The 16,732-nt window shown below is 57.5% G+C and overlaps 1 protein-coding gene across 2 annotated transcripts in view; it reads right to left on the reverse strand.

The window, feature by feature from the left end:
- Positions 1–1,674: 1,674 nt before the first annotated feature.
- The window catches only part of SPSB1 (splA/ryanodine receptor domain and SOCS box containing 1), a 24,712-nt gene continuing 9,654 nt past the window's right edge, over positions 1,675–16,732 (reverse strand). The window contains exons 1-3 of one of the 2 annotated variants that reach the window (XM_024749682.1): positions 13,712–13,792; positions 11,789–12,631; positions 1,675–3,676 (exon numbers count right to left, since the gene is read on the reverse strand). In XM_024749682.1, the coding sequence (XP_024605450.1) occupies positions 3,549–3,676; positions 11,789–12,482 (822 nt within the window). In that variant the 5' untranslated portion in view covers positions 12,483–12,631; positions 13,712–13,792 and the 3' untranslated portion in view covers positions 1,675–3,548. Of the gene's footprint in view, positions 3,677–11,788; positions 12,632–13,711; positions 13,793–16,732 lie in introns of those variants that run through there. The other variant, XM_024749683.1, reaches the window with a different exon arrangement.

Here is a 16,732-nt window from a genome sequence, read left to right on the forward strand (position 1 = left end):
CGGCAGAAGGAGGGGGCTCTTGCCATCTATGGCAAAGCCAAGAGCCTGCTACCTGCTCGAAGGCAGGGTATTAATTACAACCACATGGGCCAGTCTGCACGGTGGTTTTATTAAGACCACTCCCTTCAACATAAAACCCTGCTCCCCTAGAAGTCTCCCAGCAGCACAAAGGCCCTTATTTTCCCTGTGCTTCTACTGCCGCCCCCTGCCCTGCCCCCTCCGCCTCACCCTTCTCCTCCCCCTGCCATCCCCTCCTAAGCAAGCTGGAGTTCCAACCCAGACATGAACTCCAATCTAAAAATAATTTCAGCCCCCCACCACCCCCGCTTTTCCTCCAACTGCATGTGGGGAAGGCATCTAGGGGTCCCTTTTCTCAATACGCACCTTGATCTCTGGAGACTTTACCTGGGAAGAAAGAGTATTTGTCAGGAGGTTGGTTGAGGAATGTTCGGTTCATTCTCAGAGACCGGTTCCAATCCGGGAGCTGCCATTTTCCAGAAGTGCAGGAGCTAGGAAGGCATTTGTTCGCCTGCTTGTTAATAGGCCCGGCCCTGTTCTAAAGCTTTATTGTGCTCTTGCTCCCCTCCTCCAAGGTGGGCACTACGGTGACTTGTCATTTTGCAGAGGCTCATCCCAGATCACACGGCTCGTGAGGGTCACAGCAACACTGGGACCCAGGTCTGACTCAGGAGGTCACGTGCTCATCGCAGGTCCAACCCAGCCATACACCGAAAGAATTTCCCTTTACCCTGCAGCTTTTCCGGAGGCAGAGCTGACCCGGTGGCCAGAAGTGGTCTCCAAACTGTCTTAGACAAGGTCACTTGGGGAGTTGGAGAAAACTGCACATTCCTGGGCCTGGCCCCAGAAATGTTGATTCAGTCCATCTCAGGCAGGGCACTGAGACGAGCATCTTAAAAAACACCTCCCAGCTGGGGCTGACGCAGGTGGCCTGAGGAAAGCTGGCCAGGAGGCTCTCAGAGAAAGGGACACGGGACCTTGGTGCCAGGGGTCTTGGGCCCTCAGACCAGGGTCCTTTTCCCAGCACCACCAGATCCTGACATGCCTTTAGGATTTAAAGTGCCCACAGGGAGCTGGATGTACTCGCTAATTCTTTGGAAACCAGTCATGGATCATATCTAGTAAACCTCTTGACTCTTTATCACTCGCCAATCCTCTAAGCCGGAATTTCCTGTCTTCTCTGCTAGGGTGTGGAGTGGGGGGACTCTTCCCACAGCAGCTGGCAGAACGGGTTCACTCAGCATCCCTGTGCACTTGGCTCTGGGGACACAAAGACGAATGAAGGACCACCTCCTTCCACTGAGTGCCCAGCGCTTGGGCTCCGAGCCCACATCCGGGCTCCAAAAAGCCCAGTCAACTCAACGACAAGCCAGAGGCGCTTGCTGACGTGCAGAATCCTTTCTACTAGGTCAGCAGTTCCCTTACTCTGAGCTGCAGGCTCAGAAACTTCTGGAAAAGGATGGGGATGGTCTAGGATCACCCCTCTGGGATTCTCGTTCTCCTCCATCCAGAGCTCCAGCTGGCATCCCACCCTCTGCTAAGGGGTCGGGCGGGGGGAACCACCCAATTATCTGTTGAAGACCATGGACCCGCCCTTTTCCCTTCCCCCAAAGCACAAAGAGGGATTCCGAAGTGTTTGTGTATTTTAATAAACTTTCCTTTATTAGGTGACTATTATCAACCATCATAAAATAGAACGGGAGTTTCAAAACTGTACAGGCCACAAGGCTCCGGGCTGAGAGGAAAGAAGGGTGCGGTCAAGGTTTAGGGAGCTGTGGGGGCGGGAGGTGCAGAGAGATGGCAAGGACCCCGGTGATTTGTCCAGCGTCTGTGGGAGACGGCTGGGTCAAGGCGATAAGGCTGGGATCTGTATAAGTGAGACCCTCTCGTGTGTAACATTCGTCAGAACATGACCCACCCAGAAACAGGAGTGAGGAAAATCTTTAAAAGTCTTACAGGTTAGGTTCCCCCCACCCGCTGGGGGACATAAAACCTCCAAATAATAAGGGGGTAATTTACATTCCTCACCCAGTCTTGGCACTAATTTTGTGCTTTAAAAAATATACTCCACTGGAAGACATTTTTTTCTTTTTTTTTAAAAGGTACCCTACAGCAGCTGTTTAAAACACAATTCTTACAGACAAATATATATGCATATATATTAAACATTTTAAACAAATAAAGTCATCTACTGTACCTGTACAGAAATGAACAGAAGGCAGATTCTAAGAGTCGACTTCAAGACATAAGAAACGGTGACTGTGCCGGCAGGTGCTGGGGTCTGCTACATGGGGGAGGTGTGCATGGGAGGGTGCGTCCCTCTCCTGCTGGCTGTCCGCCCCGACCCCCTGCCCCACCTCACGGCTCTGGGGCACCGTGATGAACCCAGACAGGGGCACCAAGCGGAGACCTGCACTGGCTTCTAGGACACGCAACTCCGCTCTGGTCTCCCCCACCCCGCCCTGCCCCCAGCCTCTCAGGGGATGGAGACTCACTCATCCTCCCATCTCGGTTCGGGTGGTCCTCAGGGAAGCTAGAGCTTCCGGGGATGCACGTGGCAAATCTCAGGTAGTAAAGCAAAAACAAAACCCAACCCACACCGAAAAACCTCACAGAAGACTAAAGAAATAAAACCACGCGCAAAGACGGATGAGCCCTAGCGATGGGTGGCTGCCTGGAGAGATACGGGGAGCTGCCACTGCCCGTGCAGACGGGTCCCCCAAGGCACTCATATTGCACGTGAGGCTGATGTCCCCTCAGGGGCCCACTCGGGCACTCGGAGCAGAGCCCCCTGGAAACTGTAGGTCAAGGGACCCAGACAAAGACACCCCTGTGCCCACGTGGGGACACACGACCGACACGACCCAGCGAAAAGGCCAGGTGAGGCACACACATCCCAGGGAGGGGCAGGTGGAAGAAAAGCAACAGAACACTCCAGAGAGAGGTGACCCGAACAAGGTGTCCTTTCTAAGTGGAATAAATAAATGGCTTTTGTTATTGTTAAAAGAATAAATACAGGGTACGGGGGCACCGACAGCCAGGACTAATGCTGGGTGCTCACGTGCCTGGGGAAGGTCCTGGTTTGGTTTCCGCCTCGGTGGCCACGGTGAGCTCCTGACGTCCTGAGCTTCGTCCGGCGCGGCTGCCCCGCTGGGCGGGCACCGGCCCTCATCTAAGCACCTCTTAGCACCCCCGGGATCTGCTCTTGGCGCCATGGGACCCGGCAGGTGCGGGGGCACCCAGGCCACCCCGAGAGCAGATCGGAGCTCAGTGTAGTTTATCCTCTGTGTCCTCTTCCCAGGAGGGGCTGTGAGGCGGCATGCGGGGAACTTCTGCCAGTGTCCGGAAGGGGGACAGAGGGGCCCGTGTCCAGCGCAGTCCGTGTCTGGCGGGGCAGCCGGGGAGGCTGCAGAGGAAGGGCAGGACTTCCATGCCGCAGACAGCGGTCCAGGGCGTGGGCACGGCGGTGGCTCAGTGAGTTGGCACCGGGGTGGCCAGGGGCGGCCGTGCTGGCGGTCCCGGGTGGGGCATCACTGGTAGTGGAGGTAGGCCTTGAGGGAGGCGGGCAGTGGCAGCGCGTGGATCTCACCCAGGCGCTCCTTCCCCAGGGCCAGGCGCACCGAGCGGCGGCACAGATCCATGAGCGGCAGGGGCTCCGCTGCGGAGACCGAGGAGAGACAGAGGATGCTGGGTTAGCACAGCTCTAGGTGGTTCTAGAACAAACAACACTGACAACAGCAATAGCATCGTTAATACTAGTTTTAACGCCCAGATGAGATGACTCCAGATTAACTCATTTTACACTTTAAGTGAATTATTAGTTGCTAGCATGGAAACTCACTGGACCAGGCCCCTTTGTAAGCCCTCATTTAATCCTCACAGTGGTTTATTATGAATGATTTGATAATCACAGGGAGTTATACCATGACCATCATCCCCATTTTGCCAATGAGGAAACTGAGGGACAGAATCCAAATAACTTGCCCAGGGCCACACCGCTGGTAGGACACGGAGCAAGCATTCCAAGCCAGGCCGTCCCTGCTCTAACCCATCAAACTAGAGGCCCCCTCAGTGCACGTCCATCCGGGACACACAGGATGGACTCTCCCCTGCACGTACCCCCAGCACCAGACCCCACGCGGACCTTTAGGAGGGAAATCATGTTGTGTTAACCCAACTGCTCACGGGGACTGTTCTCCAGTCCCTCTTACAGCTGAGGGCACTCAGGCGCAGAGGAGAGCGAATTGCCAGGGCTACAGGCTGGGATCCAAATCCCAGCAGTCTGGGCCCAGCGCACGGCAGAGCTGCCTCAGGAATCTGGATTCGAGAAGGGCTTCTAGCTGCAGCCTGCAAGGGCACCTCTGGCCTTGTGTCCCGGAGGGCCTGGGGCCTAGCTTCCTGCAAGAGAGGCTCCGTGCAGCCCGCATCTCAGATAAATTCTCAGCTCCAGAAGGAACCGGAAAGTCATGGCCTCCAAGGCCCTGGAGGCTGCTGGGAGCATGGTGGGCCCTGCTCATCCTGGACCTCTTGAAGCTGACTCCTCCTAGCTCTCGTACAGGTGAGCACACCGAAACAGCCTGGGGTCCCCCCACGGTGTCCTGGACAGGCAAAGAGGTGAAATGAGGGCATATGTGGCCTCATCCACGGTCTTCCCCAACTCCTTTGTGAACAAAATAAAGGTCAGACCAAAAAACTGAGAAACCCCCCACCATTTCCCTTGAGATCCCATTCCACCAATAAAAAGTGGACGCAAGTTCTGTAATATTCACCAGTGTGTCTCAGAATATTACAAATAACATTTAAAAATTCAGTTATTGAGAATTCCCTGGCGGTCCAGTGGTTAGGACTTGGTGCTTTCACCACCGAGGGCTTGGGTTCAACCCCTGGTCAGGGAACTAAGATCCCGCAAGCCACATGGCTCAGCCATAAATAAATAAATTAAATTAAATTAAATTAAATAATTAAAATTCGGTGATTGAAGGCCAAATCCTAAGGCTGGGGGCGTTGGGGGAAACGGGGAGCAACTGAGTAGGGGCTCCGTTTGGGGTGATGAAAGCATTCTAAGATGGCCTGCAGCAATGGCTGCAGTCGTGAGCATACGGTAGACCACTGCGTCATGCGCTTTAACGGGTGAAATGTATGGCATGTGACTTCTATCGCAATAAAGCTGCCATTAAAAAAAAACAAAATGTGCTTCCCTGGTGGCACAGTGGTTGAGAGTCCGCCTGCCGATACAGGGGACGCGGGTTCGTGCCCCGGTCCGGGAGGATCCCACATGCCACGGAGCGGCTGGGCCCGTGAGCCATGGCCGCTGAGCCTGCGCGTCCGGAGCCTGTGCTCCGCAACGGGAGAGGCCACAACAGTGAGACGTCCGCGTACCGCAAAAAAAAAAAAAAAAAAAATACATCTTAGGCTTGATAGTGCATTTACTAAATTCCAGGCTTTAAAAGAAGACAAACGATGGCTCTTCACCTCCCATGGGCAGTCACAGGAGACGGGATGGAAGTAGTAAATGTTTTTCATGGAAAGCTTTGAAACGGGGCCTTCCCTGGAGGCAAGAGGATGAACTAAATGACCTTCCATCTTTGTGGGTCAAGGATTCCACAGACCTGGTGGGTTGGGCTGGGATCCTTCCACCTGCCAGCCCGCAGAGACTTGGGTCTCCTTCACTGGACCTCGACCTACCTCGGTGGCCCCAGATCTGGCCCCTCACTTTCACCCTGCACAGCAGCCTGACCTTGAGCAGACGGCTCCCTCCACCCAGGCTTCAGTTTCCCCAGCTGGAGATGAAGGATGTGGACCAAAGCCTCCCCGGAGTCCTACGGGCTGAGCTCCTGAAGGCCAGCGACGCCTCACAGCAGCTCTCGGCCGGACCTGTGGTTGAGGAGTGAGTGGTCCTCTGAGCAATTGAGGGGGGACGTTCAGCTCCTCTCCTCCACTCAGAAGCTCTCCTCCATCCTCCTCCGGCACCCCTCCCACGAGGATGTGGCTTAGCTCCCACTGGGAGGCAGAGGGGCCGGGCTGGGGGAGGGAGGGCCGAGAGGGAGGTCCCGTCACCACCTCTTGGCTAAATGGGTTTCGGGTCAACTTACCAACACCCTCAGGAAGAAACGTTTCTAAACAGCAGGTCATTCCCACCCCACTGCCACTGATCCTGCGGGAGGGCAAAACATTGATGGCCAGGGTCATGGTCTGATTGCAGAGACCGTGCGTGAGGCTACAGAAACGGACATGGGCACGGTGCCAAGGAAAACGTCTGTCCCACAGATTTTGGTTGGTCGCTCACAGGACCCAGAAGGCCTCCCCGACGACCTCAGTCCTTTCGCCTGGGGGGCTGCAGGTTCTGCATCCGGCTCCATCCGCGTGGTCGGTGCCCATCGCTCTTCCGCGGAGGCGCGAGGGGTCTCTGGCCGCCACGCCCACCTCTGGGAAGCCCAGGTGCCCGCTCCTGTGCATGGCTTATATGAATGAGAAGGGGTGGTGCTCAGGGACCAGGAAGCGAGGCCGGCGCTATTCCTGGGAGCAGAAGGCTGAGCAACTGCACGAGGCCACGCGCCCACGTCTGTATCTCCAGGAGAAGCGGCCACCTGGTGGCCTGTTTGAACACGCACGGCCGGGGCCACCTCTCAGTTCTCCGAGAGACTGCAACCCAGCCGGAGCCCCAGAGCCCAGCGCCGGGTCCAGTTCACAGGCTGTGAATGAACTTCGGGTCTGTGAGGTCAAGGATGAACATCTCAAGTCAGGAAGTGCCCGGTTCAGCAACGTTCCCGCCCGCCGCCTTCACAGCTGCCGGGACTGGCCCTATGCTCCCTCCTGCAAGCAGTTTGCCGTGAAAACGCTCCAGAAATGTGTTCTAGAAAGTCGTGGGTGGAGGATGACCATCCCGGGACCTGTGTGTATTTTCCCTTTACCTCAAGGCGTTTTTACAAAAAAGAAGCAAAAGAAAACACCAACCCCTTGTCTTTGCCAACTGGGGAAGGATGCCTGACACCCAGTCAGGTAACGTGGGCACACTTGGTTCTCTGCCTCCCAGTTCTGAGAACATGCTGTCTTCATGTGACCTCCCCCCCACCCCAGAAGGAAGCCCCTGCAGGGCAGGGTGATCAGTCCGCCCGATGAGGAGCTCGCCCAGAGCCCAGCTGGAATGGGGGAAGGAAGGAGCCAGCGTCAGGTGTGGGCATCCCAGGAGGCTGGGAGGCCACAGGAGGAGGTCACCAAGGCAAAAAGCAGGAACAGAGGTGGGCCTTCCCTGAACCCACAATCATGACAAACCACACCAAATGTATCTGGGAGCCAAAGAAAGGGAGAATTTGAAAATGCTGAACTGCAGGGCGATGCTTCCTTAGTGGGAGGCACCATTAACAGCAGGAGGGAGGACCCACGGGTCAGGGACCCTCCCTTGTGTGACGGCCAGTCTGTTGCTTGCAATAGGCCTTTTCCCTCTTGCATCTCCAGGGAGCGTGGCGGGCAGACCTAGGGGCCAAGCTGGGCCCTGTCCCCCCCCCCTCCCCGCCTACAGTGACCATCACTGCCCCTTCACCCCAGAAAAGAGCAAGGTGACACAGCAGCCCCTCTGGTTGCAGCCTTAGCCCTGGAAGTCTTGAGCCCCTAGAAAGAGTCAGAACCAGTAGCCTGTGATCAGAGGCGGTTGGACAGTGGTGGAGGTCACATGGGGACACTCTGCCTTTGCTCTGGCCTCGGCCAGCTCAGCCCATGGCCCCAGCACTGGGGCAGAGACTTTGCGGGGGAGGGTACACCTGGCGTCCCGGGGAAGGCGGGCTGGGAGGACAAAATGCCCAGCGCAGCAGCCGGGGTGGAGGGGAGGGGGCCGGGCACAGGCCTCTGGTGACTCCGGCTGACCCGCTCTGCAAACAGCTGCTCCCTGCTGAGGTCAGGACCTGGCGGCCAGGATGGGGTGGGGCTGGGCGGGGAAGGAGAGAGCAGACTTTCCAGACAACCCAGGGAGCACTAACAGATCAGAATCACCCCCAAGACTGTGAGAGCAGAGCCCGGCCCAGGCCTGACACCAAGAAGATGTATCTGGCCAGACCTTCTGTCTGTCACTGCCTGCTCCCCCTGGGTGGACCCTGACATTCCTCCTCCCTCAGCTGCAGCGGAAAGCCAAGCAAACCCTCCTGGGCAGAGGACTTGGGTGTCCCTGACTTCACTCCACAGACACTCCACCATCTGAGCACTGGGCTGTCTGTCTGTCACTGTCTCGTCTCCCCTGCAGGTGGTAGCACAGGGAGGGGGACGTGCTGTGGGTGAAGTAGCACTGCCCCCCCCCCCCCCCCAATTCATGTCCATCTGGAACCTCAGAATGTGATCTTATTTGAAACAGGGTCCTTGCAGATGTAATTGGTTAAGCAGAGGTCATACTGGAGCAGGACGGGCCCTGTCCTTATAAGAAGAGGACAGATACAGAGGAGGTCACGGGATGACAGAGGCAGAGACTGAGCAATGCGTCTACAAGCCAAGGCGTGCTGGCGTGGGACGGACTCCCCTCCGAGCCCTCAGAAGGAACCGACCCTGCCCACGCCTTGGTTTCGGACACCTGAACCGGCACAGAACATATTTCTGTTGCTTTAAGCTCCCCAGCTGGCGGCCATCTGTTCCTGGGGCCCCAGGAAATGACCACACCACCCTCCTCTCCTCTCTACACCAGCCCCTCCCTCAGGCTTTTGGACCCACCCCATCCTGACGACCCTCGTCAAGGTCACCAGTGATGACCTCATTGCCAAAGCTGATGGACAAGTCTCGGCCGTGAGTGTACTTGATCTGGCACCACTGTGGCCTTGAAGTATCCTTTCCTCACTGGGTGCTCAGGACACTACTCTCCCCTCCAGCCCCACGGCTATTCCACCTCCCCTTCCCCATCGTCCACCCGGTGATGCGCCCCAGGGCTCGGCCACGGCCCTCTCCTCCTTCCTCTCCTTGGTGACCTCATCCAGGGGTTGCAGGTTTCAGCTCCATCTCCACTGATCAATGTCCTGGACCCTGTCTCCAGACCCGCAGAGCCACCAGGATGTGTCACTTCCCCGCATCCATGGCACCCACCCTGGCCCTCACCCCCATCACCTCTCCCCTGGACAACGTCTCGGCTCCTCCCTGACCTCCTAGTGGCCACTCTTGCCCCTACTGTCCATTTCTACACAGGAGCCAGAGTGACCCTTCTAGGACATGAGATCTAACGTCCTGAGTGGCTGGGGATCCTGCCCCACCCTCACGGGGTTTCCCATCCGGATCCTCCAAAGTCGGCCAGCAGCGCAGACTGGGGCTCTTTCATGTCTGACCAGGAGCGGCGAGGCGAGAAGCCAAGGGGGCCCCGGCACTGCCTGGCATTATGGTGGGGAGAGAGGGGCGTCCTCATCCGTAACCAAGACTGTCGAGGGGGCCCAAGCCTCTGGGCACTTCCGGTTCCCCCCTGCCCCCGGGTCCAGCGCAGGGGTAGCCTCTCGTACTGCATGCCCACGCTACTCCTCTCCCCCTCAACCCCCTTTTAAGTTTCCCAAACAAGAAAAATTCCGAAAGCATCTGACCTCCCATCTTATGCAGAGCTGACAGGGCATCTACTGATGACGCCCGTCTGGGCCTCCAGGACTGTTTCCACAGAACTGCTGCAGAGCCTCGCCCTGGCTCCGCAGGGGAACAGTTCTGCTTGCTTGGGCCCTGACTTGCCACGGGGGGAACAGGCCCCAGCCCCCTCCCAGCCGCTCCGGGCTCTGTGTTCTGCCTTGGAGCTGGGCATGTAAACAGTGAAGCCGTGTGAACCCCCAGCACTGATGGACTTGTTTCCAGAGGGGACAGGGTTGCCCTGTTCTTGTAGAGGCCAACAGTCTCAGAGGCCTGGCAACAAGGCAGCGGACCCAACAATTCACCCATCTGTCGGCACACAGTGGGCATTAAACTCCCTGGGGCCGCGGTCACTCTCTGTCGGGAAAAGGCAGACAGAGCTGCAGGCAGGGTCCTCTGAGACCTGAGGTCCTGGGGCTTCCAATCCCTGCCCATCCCCACACGGGGCAGATGTGGCTGTGGACCTTCTACCCTGTTACCTGGAGAGACAAGACTCACAGCACTCACCCTGCTGGTTCCCTAGACCAGGTCTGAGGTTACTTCCTCAGAGAGGTTACCTGCTGGATGCACACCTAGCCAGGAGTCCCAGGACCTAGGGTGCAGGCTGCACAGGTGAGGCGATGCCCCGCCTGGCTGTGGGCTCACTGTCACCGCCCAGCCAAAGCCTGAGAGTGGCAGCGAGGGAAAGACGGACGGCAGAAGCCTCCAAAGAGAAACATTTTAAGAGTTCGCTCTGACTGATGGTCCTGGATGTTTTCTGGTATCTTCCAAAGACTAAAGTGGCGAAGAGGAAGAGTGGGGGAACCTGAAGGTCTGGAGGCTGCAAGACCAGAGGAAGCATCTGTGCTCCTGACCCTCGGCCTCCCCCATGGCTCACCTGGCCTGCAGGTGGGGTTAGATCTCAGGTGCCAGGCCATATCCACCCCTTAAAGAGGTCAGTGCACGGATGGACGAAGCTTTCCAGCCCCCCCCCTTTCCAAGGTGAGATCTGCAGACGGTAGAAGGCACTCAAGAAGGAGTGAGGGTTGAGCATGGGTATGGACGGTTCTGGAACGCTGGGGCCTCCTGCCACCATGGGCTCCCAGCCATAAAGCCACAGAGCCCTCCGCTTCCCAAACCAGGGCAGTGCTGCCACAGGTAGGCTATTTTCACACGTGGTCTGAGAAAGGCCACTCCCTTTTCCAAAGGGACAGGTGCAAATTGCCGCTGATTCAGCCTGTTTCTAATCCATGTTCTCCTCTCCAAAGGCCTCCTGACATCATAACTGAACAAACCCCCTGCGGGGGACTGTGTCCCAAAGAAGCCCACTCAGAAGGCTCCAGCACCAGGAAAGACCCTAAACCTGTCTAATGAATGAGAGGCCATTGGCTTTCATTTATGTGAGAGGCCCTAGTACCCCCAAAGCTGCAAAACCCAGCTCAATAATATGCTGGTTACTGTGCTAGAATGTGGCCAGCTGCAGATCAAACCTGGAGGCAGGTCAACCAGAAACAAACCATGTTTATCAAAGACCATCCATCCACCCATCCACCCATCCACCCATCCATCCATCCATCCATCCATCCACCCACCCATCCACCCATCCATCCATCCATCCATCCATCCATCCACCCTTCTATCCATCCACCCACCCATCCATTCACTCTTTTATTCATCCATCCACCCATTCATCCATCCACCCACCCACCCATCCATCCATCCATCCATCCACCCATCCATCCACCCATCCATCCATCCATCCACCCATCCACCCATCCATACATCCATCCACCTTTCTATCCATCCACCCACCCATCCATTCACTCCTTTAGTCATCCATCCACCCATCCATCATCCATCCATCCATCCACTCATCCATCCATCCATCCATCCATCCATCATCCATCCATCCATCCACTCATCCATCCACTCATCCATCCATCCATCCATCCACCCACCTATCCATCCCATCCATCCATCCACCCATCCATCCATCCATCCACAAGGTGCTGCCATGTACTCTGCAGACTCTGGCTAGAAACCCTCACTTAACCAGAGGTAGGCAAGAGTCACCTCTGAGGATGTGAATGCTGGGATGTCTACTTAAAGACATTTAAATTTCAACAACTGTAAAACTCTAGCTGGGCCCAGCGAGGACCAAAGGGGACACAGGGAGTCCAGGGCCACTGCCACCGCAGACAGAGCAGAAGACACTTACGGTCAAGTCCATTCAAGTAGCGCATGCGGATCTCACAGTGGCCCCAGACGGCACTCACTACGGGATAAAGTTTTTTGCCCTTGAGTCCCCGAAAAGCTACTCCCATGTACTGTCCATCCACAATGAAGCTCAGGGTCCCGTCGTCCATATCCAGGGCCACCAGGAAGGAGTCAGGGACAATGAACGTCTCGTCTGGCTCCAGAAAGGCTGGGTACGTTTTGCTCGGCTGGTTTTTGCCGTCATGGTAGAGCCGGTTGCGCCCCAAGTCCCAGCCCCAGGACTCGTGGTTATTCCCCACGAGTGTCGTGTACCCCACGGAGTGCAGGGGGGCGTCTGCCGTCGCCACCCCCACCACGGCGTGGGTGCCACGCTGCCTCATGGCCCACGTGATCTGCCACACGTGCAGCCCGCGCGTGTACCCGACTTTGCCCCTGATGGCGTCCGTGCTCTGGGCCACCGGATGCCGGTGAAAGATCAGCTTGTCGTCCTCCTTCACGAAGACGTTGAGCGAGCGGTCATTGTTGTTCCAGGAGTGGAGCAGCTGGACGTCGTAGGACACGGGGGGCATGTCCAGCAGCAGGTCCAGGCGGGTGGGCTTGCAGTAGTCCAGACCCTGGAGCTCCTGCTTCAAGGGCCGGTACGTGGGGTCCCTCATGTCCACCGTCTTGATACCTCCAGTGACCTTCTGACCCATGTCGGCCTCCCGTTTCACCTGGTCACCAACGCCCAAGGCAAACTCATCAATCACGGGGCCTCTTCTCCAGTTTCCCAATCAGGCCTGGACGGCACTCCTAAGGGAGTTTGCTAGGCGGCCTCTGCCCGGTGTGGAGCATCTGGTACTGCCTAGTGGATGGAAGGAGAAACAGGAGGCCAAGTGAGCAGGAGATGCGGAGAGAAGGGGAGAAACTAACTCGGTTCGTGTCACGCCGGCACGTCCCAGCAGTCTGCCTTCCGGGCTCCTATCACACCGGATTCCGGGCAGGCCAGAGCCTCGGCACACAGTGAAATTCCCTTCTGTCCCCGCAGCTAGGTTGGCACAGAGGAGGGAGGCCGTCCACCTGACGGTCTACGTGGACAAGCGGACTTGGGGTGGGCACCACTCGTAACTGTGTCAGGTGCCCAGCCCGAGGCTCACCAAATACCTCATCACGGTTTCTCAGGGCAGAAGGCCAAGGTGGCCCGATGCCGAAATCAGCCCAGTGCAGTGGGCATCTCTCCTGGTCGAAGCAAGGGGACACTTACTCCCTGCGCCGGCTGTTTGGAAGGAAGGTGAACCCCCGAGTGTCAGCAGAAGCTGTTTGAGATGCCACCTCCCGGTCCCTCTCTCTTCCGGCACAGCCGCCTCCAAAGACGTACCGCCGGTTCGCACCAGGGAAGGGAACCCCAGTGCACATAAAGCTCCTGGTCAGCGGTCCCTGGGGCCGCAGCAACCCCCCAGCGGGCCCCGAGTCAGGTGGGCGCAAAGGCTCTCAGCCCCAGTAGCTCTGGACCAACTCGTAGACGGCCACCCCTTCCCGCCCACACTCTTCAACTTCTCCTCGGGTCTCCACAGCCCATCTGGGGAGGAAGTCCGACTCCAAGATGCCTCACTCCCGCCCTGGCTCCACCATCCCTTGGCTCCTTTAAGGGAAATCGGAGCCTTGGGCTGGAGGAGAGATCTCGGTGCATCCGTCCATCGTCCTCTGTCTCGGCAGCACCAGGGGGAGGGGCTGAAACGTGCGATGGGCAGGACTCCGGCCATCCCTGCCACGCCTGTCCCCGGTGTCCGCCTTGGAGAAGGGACAATCGCGAGCTACCGGGGTTTCCCGAGACTCACTCAAGAGAGAAGGTAGTTCCCGCCATCAGAACCCCACCCCCGCCCCCGGCGCGCAGAAGGGGCTCTTGGCTGCCTGGTTTGAGGGGGGATGGGCTCCCAGGACTGACCAGACGAGGGAGCAGGCAGGCTCCTGGCTACATAAACACGACCAAACGAGGATACAGAGGAGCTGGGCAAGAGGCCATCGGCGCCTGCTGGAGAAGCATCCCAGGGCCACTTGTTCCGAGGAGCACGATGGAGCCTGGGTCAAGGAGAACACAAAGGAGCCCAGTGTAGGGGCTGCAGCGGGCGTGTTGCTGTCTCACTGTGGCAGAAGACAGAGCGCCTGCCGGGGGGCGAGGGCAGGGACCACCGGCTGCGGGAAATCTGGGAACCTGGGACCGCTGGCCTCCCTGTCGGGCGCCCAGGCACCAGCAGGGCCAGGAGGAGGGGCGGGACCTGCGCGGGGCGGACGCCGGTCTGGTCTCTGGCTGCCCTGGAGACGCCTTCCTCTCAGCTGGGAAGAGACCCCGTGAGACGCCGTCCTCAGGGTGGCCAGGGCCCCTGGAGACTGGCTCTCGGCAGACACCCGAGTGGGAGCCCTTGGCCCGGACCTCCTTACCTCCGCGGGCAGGTCACCCTTCTCGCCCTCCCCTTTGTGGTGTGGAACAAGGGGCTCCCTCATGGGCACTGCTTCAGAGAGGGGCTGGGACCCCTCGTGTCAAATGTTTGCAAAGCTGTACAGAGCTGAGGGGTCCCTCGGCGGCCAGGAAACCACCCTGGTTCTGGAAAGTTCTGTGGATATGGTGACCTCACGATCTAGAACTCCCAGGACAATCCCAGTTTCAAGATTTCAGTCCCATCAACTCTCAAGAGCCATCGAAACCTCCAGGACTCCCCCCAGGGCCCTGCTGAGCGAGCACCCATGGCTCTGGGGCCTGATTACCAGGATGCGGGGAGCCTGGGTTTTGGTGTGGAAACGCGGTCCTGGTAACTGCAGAGACTGGCTGCTTGGCCTTCCCTGACCCCCCCTCTTCCACGCCTCCCCAACAGCATCTTTCTGAGCCGGGGGAAAGCTGGTCCAAGGCAGATCTCAAAGTCAGACGCACCCACACCCATCTCTGTCTGGATACCCGCTCTGGCTGGTGCCCAGCAACCTCTCTGTGCAGGACCCTGTGGGGACACAGGTCAGCTCTCTGGGAGGACAAGGAGGGGATTAATATCTGAAGAGAGTTCATTTCACCGCTTCCTGGAGTGAAGCAGTCTGTCGCCGTCCTGTCGGCTGGCTCTGGCCTCACAGCAGGAAGGACCTCTCTCCCAGAATCTCACGGTACTGAAGATCCCACTCTACCCACGACCCATGGGAACAGGTGGGAAGAGTCACGGGGAGGCTGGGGGTCGGGGGAGAGGAGACCCGGGGCAGGTGGGCTGTGTGCGAAGGGAAGGTGGTGGGGAGAAGTCCTGCTAACACATTAATTTAAAATACTTGGAGAGAAATGGGTGGGAACAGAGAAGGACCACAACAAGTAGGTTGGGGGGAGGGGACGAGAAGGGAAGAGAGAGAGAGAGGGGCTCATGGGCCAGTAAACCTGGGTCTGTGCACACATATAACTCCTACTTCAGCTGGACCACGACCGGTAAACTCTCTCTGTCAAGGGCTAGCTAGTAAATGTTTTAGGCTTTGTGGGCCCAACAGTCTCTGTACAACTACTCAGCTCTGCCTGTAGCACGAGAGCAGCCACAGACAATGCATAAGTAAGTGAGCCTGGCTGAGTTCCAATAAAACTTTATTTACAAGAACAGGCCAGCAGGTAGTCGGCCAACCCCCGAGCCAGACAAAGGGCCCTGCACAGGGATCACTGCAGTAGGAAAGCACAAGACGGAGGCGAAAAGGAATCTCGTGGCAGCAAGGTCAGTCCAGCCTCAGAACAAGGGGTCAGAAAAGACAACGTAACCTCACAGTGACTTGTCGGCTGTCTGTCCAGGTCAGCTCCACCAGCTCTTCCCCTTCTGAGATTCTACCTCCTGGCTGCCAAGCAGGTTTACTTACATGGCCCTTGTGTTAAGCTCCTACCCTCCTGGCCCCCCATGTTGGGAACCATCCAAGCAGGGGAGCCCTTCTGGCCCCTGGACCATGTGACCTTGAGCACAGGGGGGTCCCTGGGAGGAAGAGGCTGGGGAGAGGGGGCAGAGAGGGCAGGCAAAGATGCCTGCAGCATCTCGGGACCACTCCCACACAAGGGCACCCTGGGGCCTAGCCAGGGACGTGAGCCACCCCTTCTGCTGTTCCTGGGCCGTCCTGCCATCTGAGTCACCTCCTAGGTGGCCAATCACTGTGGCAACCCTAGGGCCACTCTTGACTCACCTGTCACCTGCCCAACCCCACCCTGTGTCCAGGCCAACAACTCCTGCTGTCCACACGCAGCCACCTCCTTGCCACGCAAGGCCACTAAAGCCATCCAGCTGCCCTCCGCTTTCCGTCTACTTCCAAATGTGGCCGCAGAGATCCACTAGCCCTCTTTTTGGGGACTGCAGCCTGGCAGGGCGTTCCCTTCCAGGCTCCGCCCCAACCTCACCACCTGACTCTGCATCATTCCTCCAACAGCCCTGCTCCCCCAGCTTCCAATCCTCGGCCTCCTCTGCCTAGGATTCGTCCTTAGCTTTTCTGAGCCTCAGTTTGCTCCTCTGTAAGATGGGTGTCCCACGCTTACCTAAGACTCAGCTGAGACGATGTTCCAGAGAGGACCTGGAAAACTGGCATTTTCACTTTTTGGTTTTTATTTTTAGACCGTGCTCCGTACACTGAACGAAGATCACTGTTAGCCATCTTCTTGGTCACCATACCTGGTCCTACAGATGGACGCTGTCTTTGGGCCAGACCCAAGCGCTTGGAATGCTGAGCTAGAGCAGATCAAGTTTAAGGTCCCTTCTAAGCCGGGGCCAGAAAATAAGGAGCCAGATGGTAAATATTCTAGGCTTTCTAGACAATATGTAAGTAAATGGGCATGGCTGTGTTCCAATAAAACTTTATTTATAAAAACAGACAGTGGGACTGGATTTGGCCCAGGGGCCATAGCTTACTGGTCCCTGTTCTAAACCCAAGCAAAACTGCTGACACTCTCGTTAAAATACCTGGACATGAAAGTCGG

Source organism: Neophocaena asiaeorientalis, unplaced genomic scaffold, assembly GCF_003031525.2.
Source record: "Neophocaena asiaeorientalis asiaeorientalis breed wild unplaced genomic scaffold, Neophocaena_asiaeorientalis_V1.1 scaffold275, whole genome shotgun sequence".
Classification (NCBI taxonomy): domain Eukaryota; kingdom Metazoa; phylum Chordata; class Mammalia; order Artiodactyla; family Phocoenidae; genus Neophocaena; species Neophocaena asiaeorientalis.